The 17,046-nt window shown below is 39.7% G+C and overlaps 1 protein-coding gene across 1 annotated transcript; it reads right to left on the reverse strand.

Annotated features, from left to right (window-relative positions):
* Positions 1-1,680: 1,680 nt before the first annotated feature.
* LOC149210790 (GDP-mannose 3,5-epimerase 2-like) lies at positions 1,681-4,062 on the reverse strand. The gene is made up of 6 exons (XM_089394484.1): positions 3,682-4,062; positions 3,187-3,280; positions 2,487-2,616; positions 2,275-2,407; positions 1,955-2,162; positions 1,681-1,833 (listed from the first exon to the last, which is right to left on the reverse strand). The coding sequence occupies exons 1-6, from the start codon at positions 3,897-3,899 to the stop codon at positions 1,681-1,683; spliced, it is 936 nt and encodes a 311-aa protein (XP_089250610.1). The 5' UTR covers positions 3,900-4,062.
* Between the last annotated feature and the right edge of the window lie 12,984 nt (positions 4,063-17,046).

Consider the following 17,046-nt stretch of genomic DNA (forward strand, 5'->3'; position numbering starts at 1 on the left):
AAGAAAGGCAGATTAAAAACCCATAGGAGTTCCTTCACCCTAGGGTATCATGGCTTTACTCGGAGGAAAAATTGACTGCTGAATCATACAATTTGGCAGTGAATCGCTTCTCAATGAGGACATTGACTTGAACAGAGATAAACATTTGTGATTATATTTATGTTATGTTTTTATTATATTATTATATTCAATTATATGAATTCAGTCCATAACATACGGATTTTGTAACTGGATTAATTAATTGTATAAAGTACTCGAATATTCACATTTAAATCTTTTCCAAGTACAAGCGATATGAATTATACAATTGTATTTGCATGCAAGCTCTGTTATCATTGTTGTTAAAAGATGAACTGAAATCATCGTTAGAATTATGATAGGTTGAATAAAGGAGATTTTATTAAGGGAAGACTGTGTGGGTGCATTACAAACACTACCATACCTTGTACCTTGGAAGTGTAAAACCAACAAAATGTATAGTAAAATAGAGCAGAGGAATAAAATCACTTTTAGCCACACAATGAGTATACAAAGCCGTGATCATATGGGAGAGAATTGTGATGTAATTATGATCTATTTAATGAGAACGAGTAAACATTTTTTTTTGTGTGACTCTGTTTTCGAAGGGGTGTCCTTTGTTGCATCCATAGGGAAGCTTAAATCCCTCGAACAGTCTAATGGGTTTTTAGTAAAGCACGTGATAACACTAAAGAAAGTGGGAATGGGGACTTGGGATTGCATCCAAATAATGATGTGGAAGAGGATGAGACAGTGAGCGAAGAAAATGGTTTAGTCATAATGATGTGCAAGAGGATAAGACAGTGAGCGAAGAAAATGGTTTAGTCAAAATGGATGTTGTGGAAGAGTGGTGCACATAAGCTTACCACGCTCTTTATCTGTTTTTTCTTCCCATCATTATGGTGAGTGTTTCATTTTGTTTACAACTTCTGATATATTGAACTGATATATTGATTATGTTTAAGCATTTTTGTTTAGAATAGTAAAGTGGTGTACTAGGTACATCCTTGATTTTTCCAATGTGGTTTGCGGTAGATGTTAAATGTTACTTTCGTTGATGAATTGGAAATATAGTAGTTAATTAAAGTACTTATTAAAGAGATATGATACTCATGTACATGGGTTATAATTATATAATAGGAAAAAATTAGTATTATCGTAATTTTTTATTTATCATTTTTATAGTCATTTATACTAGCTTAACCATACAAATTAAATGACTGGAAAATACCGATATCATATATCTCATATTGCCCAAAAAAATCATAAAAATTAACTAAAACATAACTTTATTTTAAATTATTTTAAGCATAATTACATTAAAAAAACATATAACGAGAAAAACATAGTAAAGCAATACTAACTAATAAGAGTTTAGTGCCACAAATAAAAATTAAATATGACATTTTTTATTGTATTGAAAAATAAAAATAGCACAACTACCTTTTAGATAAATTTCAACTTTCCTTTTAAATTAAATCCCTACCATCCATCAAAAAATTATTAATAATTACATTAAAATTCTCAAAACCCTATTACCATTCCCAGATAAACAATAGAGAAAATTGAAAATTGCAGTCTCCAACTGCTAACCATCTTGCCAGCCTTATAAAAAAATGACTGATTATTTATCCCATTAACCAGAGATCTAGGTTTTGGTCTTCATTCCTTTCCATCAGCACGAAGAGAACCTAGTTGAACAGGGGCTTGAGTGCCAACCACCTTGGAAGACCCATAGATGGAGAGATCAATTCCCTGAGCCTTTTCCTTCTCAATTTGTTCCTTGATCCAGAAATATGTAATTTTCAAGCCATCCTGCCAGAAACAAAAGGAAACAAACGTGACTCTGCATCTTTCTTTCAATGCACAAGGGAAAATGCATTGCAAGGAGTTTAACAATCTGAAAATCTAATAGCTAGAACCTTAAGAACCTTACCTTCAACTTCATGGTTGGCGCCCAGCCTAGCTTTTCCTTAATCAATGTATTGTCAGAATTCCGACCACGTACACCCTCTGGCCCAGGAATGTGATGTATTGGCAACATTTTATTCTCAAAGCTTGACACCATTTCAGCCATCTCATTCATGCTGACCATTTCATCACTGCCAATATTCACTGGCTCTCTGAAGTCTGATTTAGTCAACCTGGCATATCAAAATAAAGATTTCTGAGAAGAAACAAAGATGAATCTGAATAAACAGGTAGCGAGAATTAGATCCAAAACTGAATTTCAAAAGCCATTCCAAGTTTTGGTACCTTAAGACACCCTCCACACATTCGTCAATGAATGTAAAGGATCGTGTTTGCTCACCATCTCCCCACATTTCAAATCTAACAGTAGATGTGATTGTCTTCCTACAAAAGGCAGCAGGAGCCTTCTCACGGCCACCTGCAGTGGCAAATGAGTTTATCAACAAAGGGAACATAAATATGAGCATCCTACAATCATTACAATTTTCATAACTTACCCTTCCATGTGCCAAAAGGACCATAAATGTTGTGGAAACGCCCTATCCGGCATTCTATACCAAAGTCCTTGGTGTAGTGTGTGCACAATTCTTCTGTGGCAAGCTTTTCCAAGCCATAGGCATCTTGAGGCTACAGAGCAATCAAATCATTAGTCTCTAAACAGTTTAAGTGAAAATGAGCTATAACAGCTTAATCCAGCATAAGACGATTCTTGTATCTGGGGAAGCAGGCTGGATCTAACAATTGTAGTACAGGAATCACAAGCTAGTAACTAACAAATCAGTTCCTATGATAAACCAGGTCCTATGGAGTTACATCACTTCTCCAAGTTACAGAGGCCCCGATATATCTAGAGTGTACCACTGGCAAATCAGAGTGTCCTACTTCAGAGGTGTACTCTTACAGTAACCTTCTGAATTTTCAATTAGCTAAACATTCAAAAGCAACCTTGAAATCAGTCAGGACTACCGTAAACGCTTTTCATCAAACATCCAGCCTCTTCCTAAACAAATTTCAGTACTCAGCTCTTGCATTTCCGGCCTCTTCCTAAACAAATTTCTGTACACAGCTACTACATTTCCAGCCTCTTCTTAAACAAATTTCAGTATCAGCTCTTACATTGCCTTTTGACCCAAAATGCTATGTGAAATAGCACCGAATAGCATTACCAGAGTATTAAAGCAATATATGGCTACATACCTCAGCTGGCCAAGCATCAGACTCCTTCAAGCTCACATTGGTCTCCAATTGTTTGAACTCGGGATAAATGCATGCACTAGAAGCATAGAAAAACCTGCAGAGAAACAAATAGATTATAACAAAATATGCCATGTCGAGCGACGGAACAAACTGTGACCATGAGAGTAAAATGGTTATGTTTTTAGAAGAAATAATTTGATGTTCGGTCGGACTAAAATATATTATCTGCACTACCGATTGCATTGTAATTTCAAGTTGCAATAATAAGATTCTGTGGAGAGCATTAAAAGGAATTAAATTATTTGAAGTGTACATAGTCTTGTATTCTAGAATAGTGCTTTTGCACTTCTAAGAAGTTATCATACTTGACTTAGTGCTTGATAGAGAGAAGTTTAAAATGGATATAAATTGACATAATCATAAGCAATAACAAAAACAGACATCAACCAGAAATGAAATGGAAAGCCAATGTGCAGAAACAAACCAAGGTCTCACCTTTTAACACCATTGATTCGCGCAGCTTCAAGCATGTTGAAACTGATCATGGTGTTGTTGTACATGATAACAGAGTGATTAGACTGTATGAATCCCATACCACCCATGTCTGCGGCCAAGTTGAAAACATGGTCGACTCCTTTCGTAACAGCCAAGCAATTGTCCATAACTCTCAGATCGACGAGATGGAATTCATTGCAGAACATATCCTCAGTCATGTGCTCGTTCTTCTTCCAATCAGAGGCAATAATGTAATGCCCTTCAGATTTCAATCTCCGGGCAATATGGGAGGCAATGAACCCACCAGCTCCAGTGATGGAAATTTTCAATTTTTCACTTGGCCATTATAGCTCTCTATCCAGATTCTCATAGGTGTATTCTCCATAGGTCATTCCATCAGCTCCAATGCTTCCCATGGTGCTCAGTGAGAGGAGGATATACAAGAAGTCTGCAATAACACATCCAGAGTAAGATATCACTCCATGTTGAAATAAATGGCAGCCAAGAAGAAAACCATATTAGGAATGTCCAAGAAAGCACTTGGATTCATAACCCGCAATGCAAAAGTAGATCAGAACTACTGAAATTCAATGGAATTCTTGGTCTAAAATGGAGAAGAAGCACTCGTGACCATGACCCAATGGGCTCTGGACAAAAGAAAATTGCAAATACTCAAATCCATCGGCCGATGAGGTTAAACCGATAGAATTCAGAGAAACACGTTCCTGAGAGGGAAAATATGATTAAATCCCTGTAGAACTCATAAAATCCAGAGACAAAAACACAAGTTCATGGTTCCATGGGCAGGCAACAGCCTAAACCTCGTAGAATTTTGAGAAATCCATCAGTAAACTTAAGAAAGAAACTGACGCAATTACCAATTTTTTTTCAAAATTTAGAAAATCCACCTCTAAATTCGTGAAATATTCACTTAACCAGAACACAGAAACCAGCTTTTAAAAATCGGAAAGCTGAGATAGAACTTCACCAATGATCCCAACAAAAACATGAAATAATTTCAGAAACCAATTACGCTTATAAGAACGCCATGAGTTACTCTTAAAAAGCCTGATTATTAGATGGCACAATACACTGCTGAAGGTTTAATGATTGGCTACTAAAAACTTCAATACTCAAAGAGTCACAGCTAACAACTTCCTAATTGATTATTAAAAACATCAATATCAGACTAAGAAAAGCAGCGCCAGAAACTTTCATGATTAACTGTTATGAGCAGCAAAAGACTGAATTTGATAAAAACACACAAAGGGAAAGGGAGTTATCATGACAGAGGAGGACAGACCTCGATGCAAAACGCTCTGTTAATGCCCACCTGAAATCTATGAAGAACTCACACCAATACACCCATCAATATATAGGGAATTTGAATGCTGATCTGTGGTGAAATATTTGAGCACCCCCGATTCTTTCGGTGTTTTTTATGTCTAAAGAAGGACACTACGTAGTACGGAGCACCTTTTTACCCTTAAAAGAATTTAAACCAGTAGAACTTGTCAAAATTTTACCATTAAAAGAATTAAAACTAATAAAACTGGTCAAAATTTTTTACCATTAAAAGAATTAAAACTAATAAAACGGGTCAAAATTGAAACTGGAACAGAAGTTGTCAAAAGTTATGGCAAAAATAAATAGAACTAGAAGTCGCCTTTAACAAAAAAGCTATGACAAGAGACAGTTACTACTCTCTCGACATGGGACAGTTATGTTAGTGTTTTAAAGTGAAGTGAAGTAAGGGACATATCTATATATATGATTATAATTATATTGAATTAATAATTAGAATATATAATTATTTTTTAATAAAAATGGTATATACTTAGTATTTTAATTTTGTATTTAATGAGTATTAAGTATTAAATTTTTAAGTAAATATTTTTTAAGTCTAAAATTAGAAAAAGATTTTTATTTTAAGAAATTAAATTTTTGTTTAAAAAAATTAAAATAGATCTATTATATCTATTTATATATATATATTTATATAGTCGTTTATCTTTTATATATATTAAAAGAAATTATTTAACTAATAAACAAAATGACAATTTTTTAAGATCTTAATCATACATATAATGATATTTATATTGGGCATTTTTCTATGACATGTTTTTATAATTTTTTCATTTAATTCTAATGTAATATGCATAATTATTATATATTGTATATTTTGAATTTTTATATACTTATTAATTAAATTTATATATATTTCACATTCATATATTTAAAAATATTTCTATTTTTAATTATATATTTATATTTCAGTTATAGTTGTACCAAATCCAAAAGTGCAAAGCCCACTTGGAACATCATGAAAGATAAAGAACACTGCTAAATTGCTCAATAGGGTAAGATTATATACCTTACAAAATATTGATAAGCAATTGATTATTATTTTAGAAACTTGGGATGTTATTTTTTATTTGAGGAATTTCTCACAATGGATTACCCCTTTACATAGTATTTACAAAGGATTTAGAACATAATCAACATATTTTTTAAAATAATTTAAATATTCATTACACCTATCTCAAGTTTGAACTGATTCCAAAGAAATCTATGAGGACTACCCTTCAACCTAATGATAAAACAAGTTAAAACTAATAGAACTTGTCAAAAAGTTTAGCACATTTTTACCATTAAAAGAATTAAAACTAATAGAACTTGTCAAAATTAAAAGAATTAAAACTAATAGAACTTGTCAAAATTTTACCATTCAAAGAATTAAAACTAATAAAACTGGTCAAAATTAAAACTGGTTATAAATAGAACAGAAGTTGTCAAAAGTTAGGGCAAAAATAAATAGAACTAAAAGTCGCCTTAACAAAAAAGCTATGACAAAACAACAACCTCTCTCGACACCAATTCACCAAAATACAAATGTTGCAAAACTAAATTGCTAAGTGTAAAAAAATTAATGATAAAAGAAGCATTGCTTTCTTTAAATCAATTAAATTCGTTGAAGATATTGAGGAACCATGATTAATAAAAGACGATATGTTAATACCCGATGATTAATTAGGGATGGAAGTGAGCATAATTAGAGCTTCATGGGCCAATGAGTTTGATAATCTCATTGATTTTCCAAGGGAAGAGATTAAACAGTGGTTCATTACTTTTGTGAATGATAATGAAGATCATGAGATAAAAATTAAACTATCAGACTCAATATTTTAAAGAAATAGAGGAAGAAATATTTTCACTCAGAGTAAAACAAGATATTATAGTTTCACTCGTGAGAAAAAGTATATGCAAGATTGGCTTAAAAGATATTTAATAGAAATTCTTAATCCATAATAACCACCATAGGTGCTTACATCAAGGCAATTCAAAGCCAAGGTATATGCTCGAGGACTTGGAGATGCAAAGGGAGACAAATCATTCCATTAACCATTCCTCTGCAAAATTCCTTTCTTTCACTCTAAACTCTGATCATTCTTCTTTATTAAGTGTATTTTTCATTTATAAAGTCGATCCTTGATTGCATACTCTTTTCTTCCATGCTACTATTACTATTTAATTTGGTCAACAAGAGCCTCGCCCCAATTTGTTTAGGAAAAATGGATTTCCTTTCATTGTTAAGTATCATAAACATCGTATTGTGCCATAGGAACACGCTTTACTAGAACTTCGACTTCGATTTGCAATAATTTTAACTATCACACAAAACTATTCCATGAGTTACATAATATTTGTGGCTTCAAGACTTTCTATAAGCATAAGATCTAATGTATGTTTCTCCTATGTGTTAGAGTTAGTATTTGCACACTGCCATCAATGATAAAAAATCCTCTTTTATATCATATTAGGGTCCCATTCTGAAATTTTTGTCATTCCACCTAGGTCCTCATTCAAAAATTTACTCACTCATGGTAGCCTTATGTAAAAAGCCCTACTCTCTCTCAAAAATCAATATTTGTTGGCCCACCTTCATGTGTCTTACTGAGCATACATTGACCATAAAGGCTCATTTCATCTTGTTTTGTGTCAGTCAAGTCCACATGGAGTCTACTCATTTAGGTCACTAGGTTTCATTCTTTCAAGGTCCAATAATACTCCATTTCACTGCATAAAGCCAGCAAAAAAGTATGAGAGTAAGAAAAATAATATCCTTTTGTCATTTAAAGAGGATTGGTAAACATGTGCCTATGTTTGCCCATGTTCTAATTTTTATTCCAAGTATCAGTTTTACTTCAGATTGTAATTTTATTTCAAAAAACAGAGATGTAATATTTTTTCCAATTTATGTAATTTTATGTTCATTATATGTAATAAGTTAATATTCCTGAGCTGTCAACTAAGAAAAATATGTGCCAACTCCATCCAAAGCAAAATCAAATGTGAAGAGTGTCAACACTCTAGCATTATCCACCTGCAAAGAAAAAAGTCAGAAGGGAAATTAGCAACCATTTCAAAAAGGAGAAAAGAAACATTAGAAAGTGAGTTTTCAAAGCTAATGATCAATTTCACTTATGTATAAAGGCCTTCCTAGCATCTAACGCAACTCCATTTTACTCTTATCATTGCTTGAGAAAACCCCAAAGCACCATTCCTCACGATTTGGGAAGAAATTAGCAAAATAGAGGCAGGTGTTGCGCACAAGCTGCAGGCGCTACGCACGAGCTGCAGGCACTGCACATAGACTGAAGGCACTGTGCACGGGCTTAAGGCATTGTGCATAGGCTAAAAGCACTGCGTACGCACTAAGGGCGCTGTGCACCGGTCAAACTTTGTCCACAAGTTCTCAAACTGCAAACAAAGGTTCCAGACCCTCAACACATGGTTTCTAAGCCTCTTATCAAGTAAGTACAACCCTATCCATCCCTCCATACATCTTTCAAAGTCATCATTCATGCTATGAAGTTCATTGTGTGAAATTGGGAATTCTAAAGCCTTGCAAACCCTAGCTTGTTTCCTACACCCCTAAAAACTATTCCTAAGACCCTGTTATCCTTCCCACATCACAATAAACCCTATCCCTAGCCCTGTATTTCTAAATCCCTATCCTAAATTCATTCTCCCTTAAACCCTAAGTCCTAGGCAGAAAATTCCTAGGCAACCATACTGCCATACTTGTAATAAAATACCAATTCCCAAATCCCTTAAATATTTCAATCCCTTATTTCAAATTCCTAGGCACCCATACATGCTTACTATTAGATTCTATGGGAGCATTGATTCATAATACATAACACAAAAATATATGAGTAGTTCATTGCTCCCACATAAAAGAAGCTTCTATGAACCTGCAAGATGCATAATATAAAATTCCATGTAGGCAATCGATGAAGTGGGTAATTAGAATGTCACAAATCTAGGAAACTACATTAAGAATTTTTGAGCCACCAAACCACCCACCTATCACCTGAATTCATCCCTAATAATCCAGCTTTACAAAAGGTGGCATACCAAATAATCCTGCACAAAGTTGGGGCATCACTTGCCCACAACAAGAAAGTGTTATGGCCCCCATTTCCCTTTTATATGGGGGCTCATGGGATCAAATATGTATGAGAAGTAGTAGAAAAAGGTTAAAGCCCTAGCCACATTTCATTGTGGAGAAGAAAGGCTCAAAATCCATGATCCATTGAATATAATCAACTACCACTATGACACCTTATCGAAATGGCTTTAGCAAAATGAAGAGTGGAAGGAGGAAGAAGTGCATGGAAGAGGCACATCTATGGATGAAATGGATTTCAGAATGAGAAGTAGAAACTATGAAAGTAGATATAAGAGGAAGGAATAGAAATAGGGGAAGAGAGAAAGAAGAGAGAGCAAAAAAGGAGTGACTAGCAAGAGAATTAGCATCCAAAAAAGAAAGACTAGACCAATAGGCAGGAGCATTAAGGCCTAAGAAAGAAGTTGAGTAAAGGAAAAAAAATGAAGAATTAAGATTAATGAGAGAGCAAGAAGCAAGAAAAACGGTGGAAGAGGAGGAAGGAAGGATCTAGAGATTCTAAACCTATGGACACTGATACCTCCTATCCCAAAGTTATATGCAACACCCTAGTTACATCCAAAAAAGGGGAGGATTTCCCTCTGGGTGAGCATGGATTGATGAAATTTACCCTTTCTAAGTCGATTGTAATCACACTCTTGAATTCTTTCATTATGACAAAATAAATGGTAAAATAGTTAAGTAGTTGCATATGGAAATACAACTACTAGGAGTTCTTGGATTCATGGTTTCCAATGAGACACCACTAATGCGTTGAAGAATGTAACTAGTGTCAGTCTTCATAATTGTATTTGAGGCAGATTCAGCTCACATCCATTCCAAAGTCGAAAGGGCTAACAGCTTCATTGAGCGCATTCAACACATTCGCCAGCAAGTACATGATATATTTGACAAAGCTAATGCTAAGTACAATGATCCAGGTGGATATTGGTGGCCACCTGCCAAGTCCACCTGGACCCCCACCATTGTCTTTCTCAGCATTTTCAGTTTCCTTAATTGTAGCACAACTTACTATTTTTAGCAGTTTTTCGGGTCCTGAACTTCCGGAGCCGTTTTGAGGCCCTAAACGACGTTTTTTGGGAAATCTGGGGGCAACATGGGTCCATGGACCGATGTTGCCCTTCCCAAAGTGGTAGTGCTCAGATAGATCTTTCTAACGAGCTCTTGTACGCGTCAAACGGAGATCGTATGCCAAAGTTACGACCCCGGGAAGTTGATGCACCAATTTACCCAAACGGGGCCCACAGTTTGGCGTTTCATCTCCTAGGGTTAGGTTTTGGAATGTTAAGGGTTGTCCATTGTTTCTCAACAATAAATAGGCCTTCGAACCTCATTGTAACATAGTTCAGAGGCATGTAGCCACCACATCTCTTCTTAGAGATAAGCTACCATCGCCCTAGCTAGTTTATTGCCATTTCTGTTTGTAAGCATATTTCAGTATTTTCCATTAATGAAATGAAGTATTATTTCCGTTGCATCTTTGTGTATATGGTTATCTCTGTAATTTGTTGCGTTCCTGTTTAAATCCGGATCAGTGGTATCAGAGCGGTCTGCTTTTTCTCTGTTTTTCTTTGCATGTCCCCAACAAGGTCGGGATATAAGGAGTTAGGGCTTGAACTGGTTGAACCTTTGCAAGACTAGCCTCGCAAATCCCGACGGCCTCCCATGGCGGACGAGAAGAAAGACGAGGGGGCAGGAGATCCCATCAAAATCTTGCTCGAAGAAGTGCTCGAGCGACAACGGAACGCGATGATGGACAGCTTTGTGCAGATCCTTCAGCGGCTACCCAGAAGCGGCGCATCGGCTTCCAGTAGCTCCTCTAGAAACGCCACACCCTTTAAGGTACAAGTTAATTTTGAAATCCCCATATTCGAGGGTCAGATAGACGCCGATGCCGTAGATAAATGGTTAAATCTGCTAGAGGGTTATTTTTCTGTTCATGAATTTTCGAGTCGGGAAAAGATTGTTTTTGCTCTTCTCAAAGCAGCCCCCCACGTCAAGGACTGGTGGGAAACCTACTGCGAGCAGAAGGATGAAAGTACTGGCTCACTATTTTCAGCCGCACCCACCTGGGATTCGTTCCGGGATGCCATCAAGGAGCAGTACTACCCTGTCGGAAGCTATGAGGATGAATACATAAAGTGGACCACGCTGCGGCAGGGAAGGGACCAAGACGTGCCGGAGTTCACCAATCTTTTCCATACCCTTCGCACAAAGTTGGGTATCAAGGATTCGGAGCAACATTTGATACTCAAATACCGTGGCTGCCTGCACAAGTACATCCAGGAAGAAATACAGTTCTTAAACATCCCCTCGCTCGGCGCAGCATACCGGTATGCCGTCAAGGTCGAGCAGAAGTTTAAACAAAAGAAGCGAGACTTTGGATCTGCGAATCCAAAGCAGGGGAAAGGTGCCCCTAAACCACAGAACAAAGGACAAAGCCAAGGCGGGACAGCCCAAGACAACCAGCCGAAGCTGCAAGCAAAGAGCAACGCCGCGAAGCCGAGAAAGGACACTGGAAAATGGTGCGAGTTCCATAAGAGCTCCACTCACAACACAAGTGAGTGTCGGGCCAAGCAGTCACTGGTGGCTGAGCTAAAGGTTTCAGAATCAGATGCATGTTCCGACTCTGAGTCAGAACCCGATAAGGGGTATGAAAAAGGGAAGCAAATCATTGATGCGGATCCCAACGCCACTGTTGCTACCGCAAAGATCCAGAAAAATGAACCCGAAGATCCAGAGGAGGAGGAGCGTCTCTTCCACTCCCAGATGTGGGTAAAGGGCTCCCCGATACAGTTCATTGTTGATAGCGGGAGTCAAAAGAACCTCATTTCGGCAGAGGTCGTGAAGCGGTTGGGCTTACCGACCACAGCACATCCACAACCATACACCATTGGGTGGCTTCACCAAGGGCGAGATCTTCGCGTGAGCCAGCAGTGTCGCCTTCCATACAACATCAAGCCCTTCACGGATGAGGTATTGTGTGACATTGCTCCCCTTGAAGTTTGTGATGTATTACTAGGACAACCATACTTGTGGAAGCGACATGCTGTGTATGAATCAAGGCCCCGTGCTGTTATTATTACATTGGGAAATAAGTTGTTCAGGATACCAGAGGTAGCACCACCTGCCGCCATCTCTTTGATTACTGCAAAACAATGCAGTAAGATCATTTCCAAAACCAGGAAATTTGTTTTCCTGATGATACGCCCTCAAGGGAAGAAGAAGACAGTGGCCGCGGCCTCCAAACGGGGTTCCTCTGCACGGCAGCTACAGATGGACAAGATTGTGGAGGAGTACGAAGACATCTTCACCTCCCCGGCAGGGGTTCCTCTGCACTGTCAAGTCAAGCACTCCATCGATCTGACCCCAGGTGCGCCGCTACCCAATGGACCAATTTATCGGCGCTCCGTTCTGGAGAACAATGAAATCAAGAGGCAGATTCAGGAGCTCCTGCAGAAAGGTCACATCCGTCCGAGTTATTCGCCCTGTGGGAGCCCGATAGTGTTGGTACAGAAGAAGGATGGGACGTGGAGACTCTGTATTGACTATCGGGCGCTGAACAAGATCACTGTCCGTAATAGGTACCCGATCCCGCGGATTGATGACCTCCTAGACCAACTAAAGGGGGCGAAATATTTCAGCAAGATCGATCTGAAGTCAGGATATCACCAGGTACCAATTGAACCCTCAGATGTGTGGAAGACTGCCTTCAAATCCAAGGAGGGCCTCTTCGAATGGTTGGTCATGCCTTTCGGATTGACGAATGCTCCTGCAACCTTTATGAGGCTAATGGATGACATCTTGCGGCCATTCACCAACTCCTTTGTAGTAGTATACTTGGATGACATTCTGATCTTCAGCCAGAGTTGGGAAGAGCACCTCCACCACATCCGACAGGTTCTCCAAACACTGCGGCAACACAAGCTATGTGCCAATTTGGAGAAATGCACTTTTGGCATGACCGAGGTTCAGTATCTAGGATACATCATTGATGAACAGGGGGTGCATGTCGATCCAGCCAAGGTCCAAGTCATTCGGGATTGGCCCTCTCCAACCACTCTAACAGAGCTCCGCAGCTTTCTAGGTCTTGCCAACTTCTACCGCAGGTTTGTGTTGGGATTTTCTCATATTTCTTGGCCCTTGAGTCAAGTCACCAAGGGCGGGGCGAAAGCAAAATTCTTTTGGTCTGAATCTCAACAGAAGGCATTCAGGGAGTTGAAGGATCGCCTCTGCACGGCACCAGTGCTCGCGTTACCAGATTTACAACAACCATTTGAGGTCGAGACAGATGCCTCTGACTATGCTATTGGGGCAGTCCTTACTCAACATGGACATCCAGTGGCATATCACAGTGAAACACTTTCAGACACAGTCCGGAAGTACCCCACTTATGATAAAGAGATGTATTCCATTGTACAGGCCTGCCGACAATGGAAGCATTACATTTTGGGGAAGGAAACGGTCATCCACACAGACCACCGACCTCTGCAGTTCATACAGACCCAAGGGAAATTGCAGAATGATCGCCATCAGAAGTGGTCTACATACCTGCAACAGTTTCACTTGAATATCAAGTATAAAAAGGGCAGCACCAATAATGTTGCAGATTGCCTCAGTCGACCACCGATCATGGCGCTAACCACCGTGCTCAACTCTTGCGGGCACGAGACTTCTGATTGGCCACTTCTCTACAAAAGCGACCCAGAATTCGGCCACACATACCAGACACTCTTGGAGGGTCGGCAGGTTGCAGATTTTCACCTCCAGGATGCCCTATTATGCCACCTCGGTCACCTCTGTGTTCCTTCAAGCGAGCGTGCCAAGATGATTTGGGAAGCACACTACAGTCGGGCTGCTGGGCATTTCGGGGTCGAGAAAACAGTGGCAGTACTGCAAAACTATTTCTATTGGCCGAATCTTCGACAGGATGTTGGGAAGTACATCTGATCATGTACTGCCTGTGCCATTGCCAAACCGACCATTAAGAAGCAAGGCCTCTATACCCCGTTGCCTACCCCTAGTCGACCTTGGGAATCCATCTCCATGGATTACATGTCAGGCCTTCCTTCCACTAAGCATGGAAATGACTGTGTTTTTGTGGTCGTCGACAGGTTCTCAAAGATGGCCATTATGATGGCCTGCAAGAAGAATATCACAGCAGAAGCCACTGCTAAACTCTTCTTTGAACGAGTGTGGGTGCACTTTGGGATCCCACAGTCTATCATCTCAGATCGGGACAGTCGGTTTCTCAGCACCTTTTGGTCCAGTCTCTGGTCAATGCTGGACACCAAACTCACGAAGTCCACAGCCTTCCATCCTCAAACTGATGGCCAGACAGAGGTTGTCAATAGGATGATTGTGCACATTCTGCGCATGTATAACTCAAAGCATCCACGCACATGGGACGAGAGCCTCCCCTACGTTCAGCACAGCTACAACCGAGCTCTTCACAGCTCCACTGGCCATAGCCCTTTTCAGGTGGGTTTGGGATTCCAGCCACTATGCCCCATTGATGTGGCCATGCCACTTGCAGCTACTCACATGAATTCAGCTCATGTCCAGTCCGAAACAGATAAGGCCACCAGCTTCATTGAGCGCATCCAACATATTCGCCAGCAGGTCCATGACATTCTTGAGAAATCAAATGCCAAGTACAAGCAGCGACATGATCAACATCGGGTGCCACACAAGTTTCAGGTGGGCGACAAAGTCTGGTTGCATTTGCAAAAGGAACGCCTTACTGGAGCCTATCGGAAATTGAGACCACTCCGATATGGTCCTTACACCATTACTAAGGCTATGGGAGACAATGCATTTGAGCTCAGCATTCCCCCATTCCTTGGCCTGCACCCAGTATTTAATGTGGACCGCCTTCGGCCATACTTTCCACCATTGCTAGACACATCCGACATTGCAGAACAGCTCAAACCCACAGAATTAAATCCAGATTGCATGGAACAAGCTGCAACTGATCGGATCATGGACACACAGATCAAGAACACTCGCCAACAGAATATCCAACTGTATCGAGTTGTCAAAGCGGGCCAACTCCTTCAGCAGGGCAAGTGGCTCACCAGGGAACAAGTTCAGCAGAAGTTTCCTCATCTCATGGAGGAGCTCAACGCAATGGGGACCATTGCTTCCTAAGGGGGGAGGAATGATCCAGGTGGATATTGGTGGCCACCTGCCAAGTCCACCTGGACCCCCACCATTGTCTTTCTCAGCATTTTCAGTTTCCTTAATTGTAGCACAACTTACTATTTTTAGCAGTTTTTCAGGTCCTGAACTTCCGGAGCCGTTTTGAGGCCCTAAACGACGTTTTTTGGGAAATCTGGGGGCAACATGGGTCCATGGACCGATGTTGCCCTTCCCAAAGTGGTAGTGCTCGGATAGATCTTTCTAACGAGCTATTGTACGCGTCAAACAGAGATCGTATGCCAAAGTTACGACCCCGGGAAGTTGATGTACCAATTTACCCAAACGGGGCCCACAGTTTGGCATTTCATCTCCTAGGGTTAGGTTTTGGAATGTTAAGGGTTGTCCATTGTTTCTCAACAATAAATAGGTCTTCGAACCTCATTGTAACACAGTTCAGAGGCATGTAGCCACCACATCTCTTCTCAGAGATAAGCTACCATCGCCCTAGCTAGTTTATTGCCATTTCTGTTTGTAAGCATATTTCAGTATTTTCCATTAATGAAATGAAGTATTATTTCCGCTGCATCTTGTGTATATGGTTATCTCTGTAATTTGTTGCGTTCCTGTTTAAATCCGGATCATACAAGTAGCGCCATGATCAACATCAAGTGTCGCACAACTTCTAGGTGGGCGACAATGTTTGGCTACATTTACAGAAGGAGCGCCTCACTGGACCTCATCGCAAGCTTCGCCCGCTCCACTATGGGCCATACACCATCATCAAGGTTGTTGGTGACAATTCCTTCGAGCTCTGCATCCCACTGTTCCTTGGTATGCACCTAGTGTTTAATGTAGACTACCTTCGTCCATACTTTACACCATTGTTGGACACCTATGACATTGTAGAACAACTCACACCAACAGAGCTCAACCCTGACTGCATGGAACATGCCACAACTGATCAAGTCATGGATACATAGATCAAGAACACTCGCCAACAGACTATACAACTATATCGAGTTGTGTTGTAGCGGCTACAACCACCCTCCAAAATTTTGGGCTGCACCCAATTTCGGAGCCTCCCTTGAGAGTTTCACTTGATGGTTGTGCACATTCAGGTTCACTCCCTGAGCTTGTGTGAGTCTTCACACCCACCTTGCTTGATCATTTCACCCAAGTTTCGCATGTTGATGTCAATGTCATGCTTGCGACCATATTCTGGTTATACTTAGGGTCTTTGCTCTGTGTGTACTTGTTGTGTTCACTATGTAAACATTTGTCGCACTCACACACGGAGTCACATACACTGTCACGCAAGTGTCATCACGGTCAACCAACGATCAATCACAAGTGCGTTTCAAGGAAAACTAGTGTCTATTTGATCTGCTAGTCCACTATGACGGATAGCTATCTTAGAAACAAACAATTCAAAGTAACTTGTGTTTTCCTTTATGGATGATAGATAAGGGAGAAGCAGAGAGCACCAACCTCAATCTTTCACTTGGCTCCTTGCTTGTTTCCTCTCTCCTTTGATAGAGCTTACCACTCCTTTCTCACTTGTCCCGCTTTAAAGAACACCTATAGAGAAAAAGCAACAGAAAACCATCAAAGCATAGAGATCTATAATACCATAAACAATGCAGAATCAGAAGTACATTAACCTTACAATTGCATTCACCATTACAAGATTTACAAGTACACAAGTATATGGAGGAAAACTCAAATAACTTTATTGATAGTAGAAGTAGAAG

This window comes from Pinus tabuliformis, chromosome 1_2, assembly GCF_031772625.1.
Source record: "Pinus tabuliformis cultivar Carrire ecotype Pingquan chromosome 1_2, CPIR1, whole genome shotgun sequence".
NCBI lineage: Eukaryota > Viridiplantae > Streptophyta > Pinopsida > Pinales > Pinaceae > Pinus > Pinus tabuliformis.

Excerpts from the sequence above, each read along its gene's own strand:
- LOC149210790 (XM_089394484.1), bottom strand. The coding sequence starts at position 3,899 with ATGACTGAGGATATGTTCTGCAATGAATTCCATCTCGTCGATCTGAGA. Across the intron at positions 2,408-2,486 it reads TCCTTTTGGCACATGGAAGG|GTGGCCGTGAGAAGGCTCCT; the intron begins GTAAGTTATGAA and ends TTGCCACTGCAG. Across the intron at positions 1,834-1,954 it reads CGCCAACCATGAAGTTGAAG|GATGGCTTGAAAATTACATA; the intron begins GTAAGGTTCTTA and ends TGTTTCTGGCAG.